Here is a 13,992-nt window from a genome sequence, read left to right on the forward strand (position 1 = left end):
ATTTTAGCACAATATTAAAATAGCCATTTTATACTTAATAATAATTACCAAATGGTGTAACGCGAAAGTAAATAAATTCATGACATTTTTTGTACATTTTTAATTTGTAAATTAAAATTTTTAAAATATAAGTATAGCATAAAAAATATTTTTAAATAAGTGTGTACAAAATGTTTATATAAAATCACATTGAATAATCATTAAAAAAATATTGTAAAACTACATTTCTAGCCCATATACATAACACATAATACTTAATAAAAATCCAATAAATAACAAGTACATTTTTAAAGACAATATTTTTTAGTTTTGACATCAATATTTTAGTTATACTGTTGTATGGGTTGTCGTAATGAACGTTTCACAGTTGTCCAATATCCAAGGATGCTTCATGAAACTATCAAGAGATAATCGATTATTCGGTATTTTGACTAAAAGTTTTGAAATGAGCTTTCTGGAAATCTCACTCATATGAGGTTTAAAACCGTACGATACGGCACGAATTTTTCTAAATGTTTCAGCCTGTTCTTTACTCTCAAAAGGGGGGCATCCACATAAAAACTCATAACATAATACTCCTAAACACCAATTGTCTACGTATTCATTATACGTTTCCGAGTCTACCATTTCTGGAGGTAAATAGTCAATGGTACCGCACATGGTATTACGACTCTTGGACGGAGCGTGGACAGACCATCCAAAATCTGCCAGCTTTACTACATGATGGCTGAACAACAATAGATTTTCAGGTTTGATATCCCTATGGATGACACTTTGTAAATGACAGTATTTTAATGCGTCAGCAACTTGACGTAAATAGTATGCTGCTCTTGGTTCATCAAATCGCTTGTTCGGTTGTGCTTGCAACACCTTAAACAGTTCACCTTCCTGAGCAAACTCCAGAATTAAGAAAATCTTTTTTTCATCCCAAAAATACGTTAGCATTTTGAGAATGTTGGGATGGTTTAAATGAGTTTGAATTTCAATCTCGCGTCTGACTTGGTGTTCCATATGGTCTTTAACTAGTTCTGATTTAAACATCATTTTCAAAGCGACCATGTACTTAGTATTTTTTTCACGTGCAAGATAAACACGGCCAAATTTTCCTCGACTTAAAGGTGTTCCTATTTCAAAATCGCTTAGAGACCATTGAAAATTAGCAGGACGATTGGAACAAATTTCTTCCATTTTTTTTTCAATTTCTTCAACTTCGCGTTTGGTTTGTTCTGTTATAGAGATTTTTGCGATTCCTGCCATGGTCATACTCCCCTTAGAAAAATATATCGACAGGAACTTTTAAACTGAAATCATTAAAAATATTTATAATGTAATGCTTTATTGTTTACAACAAATAAAACTTTTGCCAATTATTATTAAAACTCAGAATGTCAAATACATTGTTATAATAGGTGATGTTTGTTGAACGTAACAACTAGTTTTAAAATTTTTGGGAATTCTCAGGTTATTTAAAAAATATCTGCAATGTGCTTTTATAACTTAATTTTAATTCACAATTTGATCTACCTACATATTATATGTATTTACAGTTTAGTTTGTATATTCCTGGGTAGTTTCTATTTGTTATATACATTTTTATTATCACCTATTTTATTCTTTAAAATCTAAAATAAATAAATATATAACATTTAATAAGGTGTTTTTTTTGTTTCAAGGGCTACTTTATTGTTATTATTGTCTTGGGTTAATCATAGAAGTATATTTATAGAATAATGGATTTTGATATATTAAGATGTTATACCCCCTATTTATTAAGGATTTAGGTATAGGCAATTTTTTGTAAAATCGTAATTATAAGGCTAAACTGTGATGTTTGATTTTAGTTAAGTAATCTTGACTCTTTTTTGGTAGTTTATTTATTTTTCGAAATGTCACAGCATCCTTGACAGCGATAAAAAAACAAAGTTTCATCTAAACTGATTACGCATATTCTTTTTTATCAACTAAATAACAATCGTAGACAATTTTTTTTTACATATTAAAAATAATAAGAACTTTATCTAGGTTCTCTCGTTGGCTTTTTTCTATATTATTAACTCAACATTCACAATTTATATTTTAATTCTGACATTTGTTTAACTATTTTAAGTGCTTGTATTTAAGGTAAAATTAAAGTTTTCCATAAAAACGGATGAGAGAACCTAGTTAAAGTTCTCCTCTTTTTAACGGTACCAACATTTTTATTCTATGACCAATTCGCTTTGACCTGCACGCTTTACAGTAAACCCCTTTTTACGATTATTTTTAAAGGGTATAACGTCCTCTTAAATGTTAATATAATATAATATCTGTGTCAAACATTAGTTTTTATATAAATTTGTGAAATTTTTATTTAATACAACATATATAATATAGAAAAAAATATGATTTTAAACATTTTACTTACATGGCTAAAAATACAGTTTTTTTTTATGAAAACCTGTATTATTAATATCCCGCCACTAATATAATAAGTATTTTTAATATTTTTTTTTAACGTTTAACTTTGATGATACATTTATTGCTTTCGGTTTTTCGAATTCCCATCACATATATATATATATATATATATACATACATAATAAGTAATAACTAATGATTCACTTACCTCGAAAAAAAGAAATAGAAATTTCTAGTTTTGTAGTACTTGTAATTTGCTTTCATGAACTAAGTAGTACCTAACAAAATAATAATAATAATATTTAAAATATTGATGAAATAATAAGATTGCTAAAAGTCTTTCATAATCATAAAGGCAAGGCAGTTAATACAAATTGAACGTTGAATAATAAAATAGTGATAATGCTATCAGGGCCCTTCATGAAATTCCCGCGTTTTTTTGTTACCTTTATAAAACATACAATAAAAATAAACATAGTACAAACAATAAAACCGGATTATGTTTATAGTCAGCACTCAGCATTCAGCTGCTGTCCTGTCACTCAACACTTGTTAGATACCTAGTTAAGACTTTCTTTGATAGTTCGTAGGGCGGACAGGTGCTTTGCGCTTGTAAGTAATCTCTAATGTATATAATCATTGGCGTACATTCAATCTTGCTCGAGGGGAGGGGGAGGGTTGTTAAAACATAATTCACACAAATAACTTCTCTATTATAACAAACATTTTAAAAATTTAGATAAGCACATAATTTGGTAACTTGTTACCAAAACCTAATACCAGATGTTTCAAAATGATAAACAACTTTTTTCCCACCAAAAAATAATTATCAATTAAGTGATATGTTAAATATTTTTCAAAAAAAAAGAACATTTCATAGTTCGATTTGCGTTGGCGTTATGCAGAAAGCCAGAGGCGTATATAGGATTTTCTTGAGGAGGGGGATATGAAATATTTTTTTGTTTAGCTTTATTTTTTCCTAAAGCATCATAGACTTTTGAAGTATTTTGGGTGTAAATTACCCCAAAATTAATTATAGTCTCCCAAAAATTTGTGAAATGCTCTGTATGCTATGATGACAAAAATAGTCTTAATCATAAAATACAAATTTTCATGTTTTAATACTAATCTTATCAGAATTAAATTACGCAGATTTTCTGATATTACACTTAGGCTAGGATCACACGACGCACTATGCGTTTTGTCGGCGACCAATAAATGTATAATTCTTACATGGTTAACTATAGAGTTGCAGTTCGGTTGCATAGTGTGATGCTAGTCTTAAAAAATAATATTTATTTTTTAGTTGACGTAATTCTTTATAGCCTTTATTACCCCAGATTTGGGGTAATTTTTATTTACCCCAGATTTTATTTCAGTTTATTTGCTGTACCAAAACTTTAGGACTAAACTATATAACAGTCAACGTTTGTTTCATCAGGTTCCATAATATTATTAATAATATAATAACATAATAATAATAATAATAATAATAATTTAATAACCATTGGACAACAATGGTTCACAATTGTTATCATTAATACATTAATTCATCTAAATTAATATTCAGTTTTATATCGTTTGGATACAATGTAAATTAAAAACTTAATTGTCCGTATATATTTTCTCGTTAATTTTAGTGGGCGAGCAAGTAGGAACTATTCCAACGACGTAAGTACCTACATATATTTTTTAATTATTGTAGGCATATAAAATGACAACAGAAAATTTTGGTAAGCTAAATTAATATTGCTTTATAAAAACAGATTTATTACTAAATAATTAAATCACAGTAAGAAAATAAATGATCAGTGTCGCAATTGTTCAAGTCAAACTTGCCTAATAATCGTTTTTTTTTTTAATTCTCTTGTTTTACACCCCCCTATTCAAATAATCGTCATTATCTAGCTTCGCCATTGCATATGAATATTATTGCATAGGTCAAATAGATTTTGATAATATTCAAAATAAAATATCTTTACTCTATCCTATTTAAGAGAGATAATGCCCAGAATCCCAAACCATTAACTCTGGTTTGCGCATGTGCAATCAGGAATGACGCGTTTTGGTTTCTGCGCACAGTCACTCTAATATGGGATAGAGTATATGATGATATCTTACATTTTTTTCAGGCACAAGCAGTACGGTGAATTTGCAAAAAAAGCCAAGACAAATAGAAATTATCGCAGGGAAGACTCAATAACAATATATGAATTTTATATGGCGGACAAATTAAAAAATTATGATACAAATTATTGGAACATACGAGTCGCTTAACTTTCTTTGATGATAACGAAATATGATTGATTGGTGTGCATATTAATTTTTTAAAATTTACATAATAAAGATATATTATTTCTATAACATATTCCAATATTGTATTACTATTTATTATTTCATACACTTTACACCCGTTATTCTACACATATTTTACTATTATCCCTTCAATGCCCAATTTGTTAATTTACATAGTATACAGTTTTTCTAACTATAGGGGGACACCCAAATTAAATGTTCTTTTTTCTAATAAAATAAAATTATGTAATAAACATGTGGCATTTTTGCTACAATGGGCACTGAAGGGTTTAATTCATTGTTGTACTTTATGCACTCATAACTTTCATGTTCACTGCCACGGAATTGGGCTGAATGTAAAGGTGGTATTACAGTAAGAAGTAAGCAAAGTTGTGTCAAAGCAATTATGAATGAATTTACTCGATACGAATCTATAGATAGTACAAACATTAAATATCAAAAAGAATCATTTTAAAGACAATAAAGTCCTTAAAAATGTATTTTTAATAATGGCGTATACACGATAGGGTTGATCGTCGACGATAATAATTTGTTTTCGTTTTCTCTTCTTTTTTTTGTTTTCCTTAATATAAAAAGGTTGAAAACATATTTTTAAAAATATACTATAATTATTGATCTTCAATAATGTTGACATGTTTTACGATTTTCCACGAAAATATATTAAATCAAACTAGAAATTAAGAAAAAAGACTGTAATAATATTAATATGTAATATATAATTGTCTGGATTCGAATAGTTCATTGGGGGATATTTTCAATATTTACAGCGGTTGTAAACAAAAAAAAAAATCGACAATGTTTTCATTATTTAACAAAAGGATCTCAAAACTCGGCTGTATATTATTATAATGAAAAATGTAGATACCAAATAGTGTTTATCTATACGACTCTATGTATTGCTAGGTATAATAATTTACGAACCAACTACATCAATAACCTATGTGTCAATTACTATTCATATATGGGTGTTCAAGGAATCAACTTTTTACTCTAATCATTTTACTAATAACACTACTATCTAAATCTAATTTCCCGACTATAAGTCACAAAACTTCTCACGAAAAGAGTAGTGTATAATAGAGTGAAGGGTAGTAGAATAGAGAAAAAGTTTCCATCCCTTAGAAGGCTTAGGAAAAAAGTTTTGGTGTTTCTTTGGTTTGTTAACGTATATTGATAGATCTTATGAGAACAGAGTGATTCACTAACTATTAAACCAACGAATATCTTAAAATATATTAGGCTATTTTTAACTATTCTTTTTTTATACTTTCACAGTTATTAGTTCGCCCAATTGTAATTTATTTTTTAAAAATAAAATAACCCTTAATCCTTAAGTGATAAACTCTATAAACTTCGGATTTTTAAATGGTAACGTACATATTATTTCAACTTTTTAAACTGACAATAATTTGCTGAACATTTTGACTAGTCAATATCCAGTTTTGGATAATTACTTTTTAAGTTATTTAAGTTCAGAATATTAGGGGAAGGAAAGGCGGAGTGTAGTATTATTTTTATTTACACGCATTACAGGCGATATATTTCATTGTAATTCTCAAAGCTCGGCACGTGTATGTTATAATGTAACATTTAGACGCCAGAAGGTATTTGTTTACAATTTAATAATATGCATATAATATATTATGTTGCTTAAAGACATATTATTTATAAACCGACTATTGATTTCTTATAAAAAATAATAAAATAAAAGGCAGCACAGTAAAGTTGGGGAATATTATAATATGAGGGTGATGATATCATTTTTAAGTAAATGCTTCAATGCATATTTAAAATATTAATAATCGATCAATTAATTGTTACGGCAATAATGTACTTTAAGTTGTATTTTCAATAATGTGGTATAAACAGTAACTAGGGTTGATTGTGTGTCTACGAAAGTCTAAGAAATGAGTTGCCTTTGTTAACAATATTGTATAGTAATCAACAATGTAATACAAATATTTTTCTATTACCTGTTAAATGTTAACTCAATCTCATTTAACAAGTGTACACAAAGCCATCTTGTTGAAATATAACGTTTCCCTTACCCAGGATATTATTACAATTTACATGGGATATAATTTGATGATAATTCATTTTATAATTTATATAAAAGAAACAATCGCCTAAGCGATGAATAAAACAGTAAGCGTTAGTTTCAATTTGTCGTAAACTCAAACAATTTTCCTCCTGACAAAATTCAGTAATATCTTAAGGAATTTCTTTTGTTTTATGTGATTTTTTAAATAAAAAACAGTTATCGAGAGGATTGTGTTTACCGAAACGACAGATTTATGTAAGCCGCGGCTTTTGGAAGACCATCTTCAACTACAGAAGGACATTATACCATACAAATTATACACTATGATGTATTCCCATTTCTTTTCTTTTTCACATTACTAAAACTGAAAATGCCTTACAATTATTTTGTTGTAATTAAATTCATAAATAAATGAATTTCTTAATATTTGAATATACTATAAATTTTGGTCCATAGTCTATTAACACATTTTTCACAGTATGTTTCGAGTTTAAAATTTACAACGCTTTTATTTGGCGGAATATAGTGAGATCAAATCAAAAATTGTTCTTCAAATATGTATTAACTTTACCCTTTGATAGACATGAAGGTCATAGGATTCAACTGATAGTATTATGTAATTTTTTAGTCCAATTCGAAGTAATAAGAATTGAAAACCCAGAACTTGTATGTACAATTATGGGCGCTAAGCTTTGTTTTTAGTACAATAATATAATCTTATATAGTATAGATGTTCAAAATCATATAGACGTTTAATATAAAACTACGTTGTAGCTACACTTGAACAAACAAAATTAATTATGGAAAAAAATTAATTTTAATTTTGAACTACATAAACATTCTATGACATATGACTAATATAAAAACGTATTTTAATTCTTAATTGTTTTTTTACTTATGTACAATTAATATTTATACAGCTTAACTATATTATTCACTCGTCAGTTACAATCTCGCAAGCACAATCATTTATTGGTCATTTAAAATTTAAAAACTACAATTTACATGATGATTCCTCAAAAAATTAAAAAATGCCTTGTAGTATTATTTATATTATCTGTTAAGTATAATAAATGATTTTTATAATAATAAATTATGTTATAAAGTCTTTTAATTATTATATTAATCAAATTATATCTACATTTATTTTACAGACATTGATTGGAACTATAAAAGCTGGCGATGAACCTTCAAAAATAGAAGACAAAACATTAGCACCACAACCAGTAAGATCTGTTTTTGTATTTCAGTGGTTCTGACTTCTGAAGTTTTTTTTTACAATATATTGAAAAACTACATACTTTATCGTAGGACCAAATATAGTTTTGAATTATGCTTAAATGTACCCGTTCCTCTATTTGTTCCGGAACTAAAAAAATTGTTTTCTTTTATTTGTTACGAACAAATGTTTTTAAAAATTTCGTTCCGGAACAAATACTATAAAAGTGCATTTTAAATAAAATTAAATATATACATTAAAAAAAAAAAAATATATATATATATATATATTAATCGTTTAAGTGAAACACTAAACATTAATAATGGTTAATTACATCAACGAGGACTTTAAAAATCCGGGAACAAATAGATGATCGAAGCTTTTAAAACATGTAAGCATTAGTTCCGGAATTTATTAAAGCGATACTATCGACGAAACACAAACATAAAAATAATTAAACTCATCATTATAAAACCATCAGCCTTACTAATGCGTTATTATATGCATTTAACTTAGCCACAAGATAAGCATTTTTTTTAAAGCCCATGTGGTGATATTAAGGAAAAAAAGAGAGGTAACTTTGAGTATCTAAACAGAAACGTGTACTTTGGTGACTAAAATGATGTTTCCTTAGAACATTAAAAAATGCCTTGTAGTATTATTTATATTATCTGTCAAGTATAATTTATAAATCTCTTACTTATTATATTAGTCAAATTACCTCTACATTTATTTCATAGACATTGATTGAAACTATAAAATCTGGTGAAGAACCGTCAAAGGTACAAGACATAACACTACCACCACAACAAGTAAGAATCGCTTTTGTAATTCAGCAGTCCTAAAGCTCTTTTTTTAATAAATATTGAAAAGCTTTATTTATGGTAGGTTCAAACTGTCGTTTTGGAATTAATACTTGAATGTATCCGTTCCTTTATAGTCCGTACCCTCAGTATATAATGATGGACAATGAAAGCTCCCCGGTTATAAAAAGTCAATGACATACATTATTGCATTATGCATACTGCCGTTAAAAAAACTTTTGCATGAGAAAACTAATTTACTTTATTTTATTAGCGGAATATTAACGAAGTAAATTTAGAAACACTTTATCAAGTATGTCGAAACAATTTATCTTTATCATCTAATAACAGATATAATAAGCTGTACATAAAACTATAGTTTTTTTTAAAAAATACATAACATTTATTATAGACTGGTGCCGGTTTTGAGGAATGGAGTGATTGGATATTTGACGGAAAAGACCCACAGTATCTAACCCAACCACCCCCACCAGTTCCATCTCAACCCGATAAATATAATGAAAAGCATAACGACAAACCTCATCAGGCGTAAAATATGACGCCAATGACAACAATCAAGAAAAATTAGCTTTGTAATCTAAACCCAAAAATTATTGTATGTTACGTTAACCTACAATCGATATTTTTTTGAAAGCAAACATTATTTTATTCAATTTTAACTTAAAAAATATATAACACAGTTAAAATTTAAGAATATTATGACTTAGGTTTAAACTATTTAAAAAAAATAAATGCTTATTATTGCGAAATAGTTAAACGTTTATTTGTTTTACCCTGACATCATTCGAATATAAATATATTTTCTCAAAAATAATAATAAAGCTAAGACAAACTAATATTAAATCTAAATAGGCTCGCTTCGAGGGAAATGCCACTAATTTTTATAATAACAATATTGCATTTAAAGGAAAATTTAAAACTGCTGCATAAAAAAAAAATTAAATTAAATTAACAAAATAATGTACTAGTAAAAGTGCTGTTAAACGTTATGAATATCTAAATCGTTATTCAGGCTATTTTTCTTTGTTTCAATTATTTTTTCGTCTAACAAGGTCGAATAAATATTAACTTGCACATAGTATTAATTATTACCCTTTACCAAATTGATTACCTAAGACATTGAATTATTATAGCTTTCAAATAATAGGTGACCTATGCAAGGTGATCGATGGCAGAAGTTTCGTTAGGAAAAAAATTGCAAGTTTTTTTATTGAACCGCCTTGAAAACATTTTTGTGTATGATATTTTACAATAGAGAAATTTTTTTTAGCGTCAACTGCTTTAGTATTTTCCAGAGTTGCCAAAGACTAGTTGACTTATTTTTGAAAATTATGATACACAAAAAAAATTGTACTGAATGATTAAACTAGTCAACAACAGTACTAGTCTCGGTATAAATCTACTTTCACTATTTTTAGCATAGGTTGAAGGAAAAGTTCGGTCTTTTATGTATTTCCACACGCCATCATAAAATTAATTTTTCTGTAGATTAATGATTATAAATATTTTTGGATTTTAAAAATTCTAAATTTATGAAATTCATTAGTTGTGTAAAAAAATACAAAGAGCTTGTAATCAATTACTTTTAGCTTTTATATATTATATTTATAATCTCTATATTCACGTTGTAACATGCCCAATTATATAAAAATTAATTCTTTTAATTCCTGTAAAGTGTAACATCTTCTTTTCCTTGTAAATAATATTCCGTGCCGCACAACGTCACGCTTGTCAATTAGGTGGCCTATTTTCATATTTGTAGGAGTTTTTTTTATCACTAACCAAATCTATTAAAATATGGCAAAACGAGATTAATGAACACTTGTTTTTTTTAACAAGTTTCGGTAAATTTATTTTTATTTTTTAGAAAACTAGTTATTATTTAAAATTAGATTTCAAGGACTACAGGTAAAGAAATATATATATATATATATAAAATTATTGAAAAATAAAATTATGTTTGAAAAATATCCCATTTTGAAGCAGAATTATACATGTCTATGCCGTCTTTGAACTGAGTTCCACCATGCTAATCACAGATAAATTATTGAACTCAACGAGTTAGGTACATAAGGTACCACATAGTAAGTAGTATATAGAATATATTACCATACATTTCAGCTGCTAATATCTGCTAATCCAGAGATTCACAACGAAGCGTTTATTTGAGTTATTTGATCACTTTTTAGCTTTTTTATATTTCCTAGTCTTTTTTAAATACAGGGCTATTATTCCTAGGTAATTGGTCAAATGCTTAAACGAAAAAGGCAAAGTATGAAACAATACATTATTATTAGATAGGTATCTATTTGAAGTTACGTACAAGTAATTATTTTTGGTGAAAAAAATTGTTTTCTATCTGCAATTTTAAATTTGTTTTACAATTCTTAATGATGGAAGCATTAGACTAGTATAAAAATACAGTTTTAATTTCACTCTCATATGTGAAATTGTACACAAATTAATTTCGAGTTTACTACACCGTCTTAGTGTATCTCATCACTTTATTAATTACCCAGCAAAAAAAAAAAAAATAAATAACAAAACTAATAAGAAAAAGCTAAAAATGTTAACTTTTTTGTAACAACATTTCAAATTATTATGGGACATAATTATTTAAGTAGCAATATAATCAAAAGTGATTAAGTGATTTTTATAGAATTGGCAAGGAAACAAAAATTGTATGACTCCTAATGTGTTATTTGTTGGTGATGTTTATTTTTTTTTTTAATATCCGATTTGAAGATTGTAAAACAATACTAGTTAGAAAAGTAATTTAGAAAAAACATGATTACTTGCAGAAGCTAATTCTTTATCTCTTTCCCAAGAATTTTACTTTCTTAAGATTTGTACCAAAATGTTTACTTTCGGTTGTTTATATATATGTATTTTTTGTTTTGTAAAATATAGTTTATTATTTAATAATATATATATATATATATTATACATTTTTTTGACAAGAATAGATACCATAAAAATATTCAAATGTTTTTTTTTATAAATATACTTTGAATACTTAATGTGATGTAATGTAATGAATTGTGATGCGTAATGTAACAGTTTTGAAGGTAACTACTAAAACTTATTTTTTAAGGTTTTTTTGTTGAGAAAGTCAATCAAACAATTATAGAAATCGTTTGAATTTAATCTTTCCTGTAATCTTTCGCACTCTCTCCTATTACTTTCGTGCAATTCTTTTTTGCCAAATGGACCTTGAAGCATCATGGATTTTGTATAAAACAAAGGCTGAAAAAAAAGATGTAGATAATCATTTAAACAAAATCAATATTTAATAATAATTAAATATTATTATTATATAACACATATAATATTATAATTTAGTGTTTTATTGTTAAACCAAATACAAGTGTCCAGATAAAATATTAGTGTAATCCACTTGAAACTGAACAAGTTATATAAAAAAACAGTGTTGATAATATTTTTTTGTACCAGGATTTTTTATGAAAATAATTAGTGGTTTTTTGTTAGATTTTTCTGTTTGTCTTTATCATAATACTAATTTTAATACCGTCGAACCAGAACTATTAGTTGAATAGCTAAATTATGTAGCTAGAATTTACCTAAATGACATATTTAACGATTTATTTAAAAAAAAAAACTAGAAAATCTGAAGTAATAGAATAAATAGAAAAAGTTTTTACCGTCTTCAGTATAAAAAAAGTCTTAATGAAAACAAATTTCAAATAATTTTTTAAAAATTGTTTTAATTTTTGACGGTTTTAAAAATAAAAATAAAATTTTTTCACTACAACTCATAAACTTAGCGTGACCAAAATGTTTAAAGACCGTATTATAAATGAATAATGTCAAATATACTTAAAAAAAATATATATATATATATAATATATGCTAGGGCCGTAAATACGATTTGTACCGAATACCTACAAATGAATTAATATAAATTTGCCTTCTTTTATTTTTTTTTGAGACGAAGAAGAAATTACCTACCATTTTGTTTTTGGCTATTTGAGTCGTAATTTTTTTAATTAAATTATTATGGCCGACAGTGCCGTTGTCGACTATTTCATTGACAAAACCCATTTGGAATGCTTCACGAGCTGTAATCGTTTTACCTGAAAGCAAAAACTCCGTGGCCTAAAAGCACATAATATAACAACATATTAGTTAAAACACAATATTTTTCTCAATCAACAGAGACTATTATTGGTTAGTATAACACACTCACTCTAAGTTTTCCCATAATTAACGGAAAAGTGATTGTCGAGCAGCCTTCGGCAGTAAGACCTAGTTTGTGAAAAGGACATGAGAAAGTTGCCTAAAAATGGAGATAGTTATTTTTCATTACACTACACAATAAATAACGATGGATTTACGCACTTTCTCTTGAGCATAGACGAGGTCGCAAAGACCTAATGTTGTGCAAGCGATTCCGATAGCTGGGCCGTTCACCAGTGCTACAAGTAACTTTGGATAGTCTATAAAAGCTTTGACGAAATTGCTGGAAATTGAATTATAATCGACATATTATAATAAAAGCCAACCATTATATAAGTGATGGACAGTTTAAGTACTATGTTGCTGCCAAACGCTGATTGACATCTGTATTCGAATCGTCCATTAAATCTGTACCGCTACTGTAAAATTCACCAATGCCAGTCAACAACGTAACTGATACCGATTCATTTTGTCCACCTTCTTCTAAAGCTTTCACTACATCGTTGTAGCACTGAAAAAGGTGCATTTGTACAATAACTATGTATTAAACTAAAGCAATCTAGGTATATTATGTTTACCTGATAGTTTATCGCATTTCTTTTTTGTGGACGGTTAAAAGCAATTGTTTGTAAATTATCACAATAGCTCACTATTAACGTGGACATCTTGGGTGATGTAAATATTATGTGAGTATTTTTAAAACTACGCTTGATTAAATTTGTAAATTTTTACTTTATAATTTTAGTCAACATCTAACAGGAAACTATAGCACAGTGCACACGCACATTATTATATGACACTTATCACTGCTGACATAATATTAGCTATAAAATCATGACTACTTTTATGGAAATCTAATACATTCTCTTTTCTAATAAATTATTCATAAATGTATGTCAACAATAACTGGTTTTTTTAATTCTTAATGTGATGTTGTTGTTGACAATATTGTCTGAAATCGTATAAATGATAATAGCTGTTATCAGTAAAAATTCTGT

General features: G+C 27.2%; 3 protein-coding genes across 3 annotated transcripts; 1 reads left to right on the forward strand and 2 right to left on the reverse strand.

Moving 5' to 3' along the window:
* Positions 1 to 118: 118 nt before the first annotated feature.
* On the reverse strand, positions 119 to 2,765 carry LOC126847119 (aurora kinase C-like). The gene is made up of 2 exons (XM_050587181.1): positions 2,606 to 2,765; positions 119 to 1,301 (listed from the first exon to the last, which is right to left on the reverse strand). The coding sequence occupies exon 2, from the start codon at positions 1,261 to 1,263 to the stop codon at positions 328 to 330; it is 936 nt and encodes a 311-aa protein (XP_050443138.1). The 5' UTR covers positions 1,264 to 1,301; positions 2,606 to 2,765; the 3' UTR covers positions 119 to 327.
* Positions 2,766 to 7,672: 4,907 nt separating this feature from the next.
* Positions 7,673 to 9,546, forward strand: LOC126846718 (uncharacterized). The gene is made up of 5 exons (XM_050586496.1): positions 7,673 to 7,813; positions 7,909 to 7,980; positions 8,714 to 8,785; positions 9,051 to 9,089; positions 9,189 to 9,546. The coding sequence occupies exons 1-5, from the start codon at positions 7,760 to 7,762 to the stop codon at positions 9,327 to 9,329; spliced, it is 378 nt and encodes a 125-aa protein (XP_050442453.1). The 5' UTR covers positions 7,673 to 7,759; the 3' UTR covers positions 9,330 to 9,546.
* Positions 9,547 to 11,758: 2,212 nt separating this feature from the next.
* LOC126846663 (enoyl-CoA delta isomerase 2) lies at positions 11,759 to 13,928 on the reverse strand. Its single transcript, XM_050586374.1, has 6 exons — positions 13,573 to 13,928; positions 13,351 to 13,505; positions 13,157 to 13,277; positions 13,005 to 13,094; positions 12,767 to 12,913; positions 11,759 to 12,043 (listed from the first exon to the last, which is right to left on the reverse strand). The coding sequence occupies exons 1-6, from the start codon at positions 13,657 to 13,659 to the stop codon at positions 11,873 to 11,875; spliced, it is 771 nt and encodes a 256-aa protein (XP_050442331.1). The 5' UTR covers positions 13,660 to 13,928; the 3' UTR covers positions 11,759 to 11,872.
* Between the last annotated feature and the right edge of the window lie 64 nt (positions 13,929 to 13,992).

Source organism: Adelges cooleyi, unplaced genomic scaffold (genome assembly GCF_023614345.1).
Source record: "Adelges cooleyi isolate 19-005CV unplaced genomic scaffold, UGA_ACOO_1.1 ACOO_flye_CR_arks_rails_tigmint_CR_PRNA_9, whole genome shotgun sequence".
Lineage (NCBI taxonomy): Eukaryota > Metazoa > Arthropoda > Insecta > Hemiptera > Adelgidae > Adelges > Adelges cooleyi.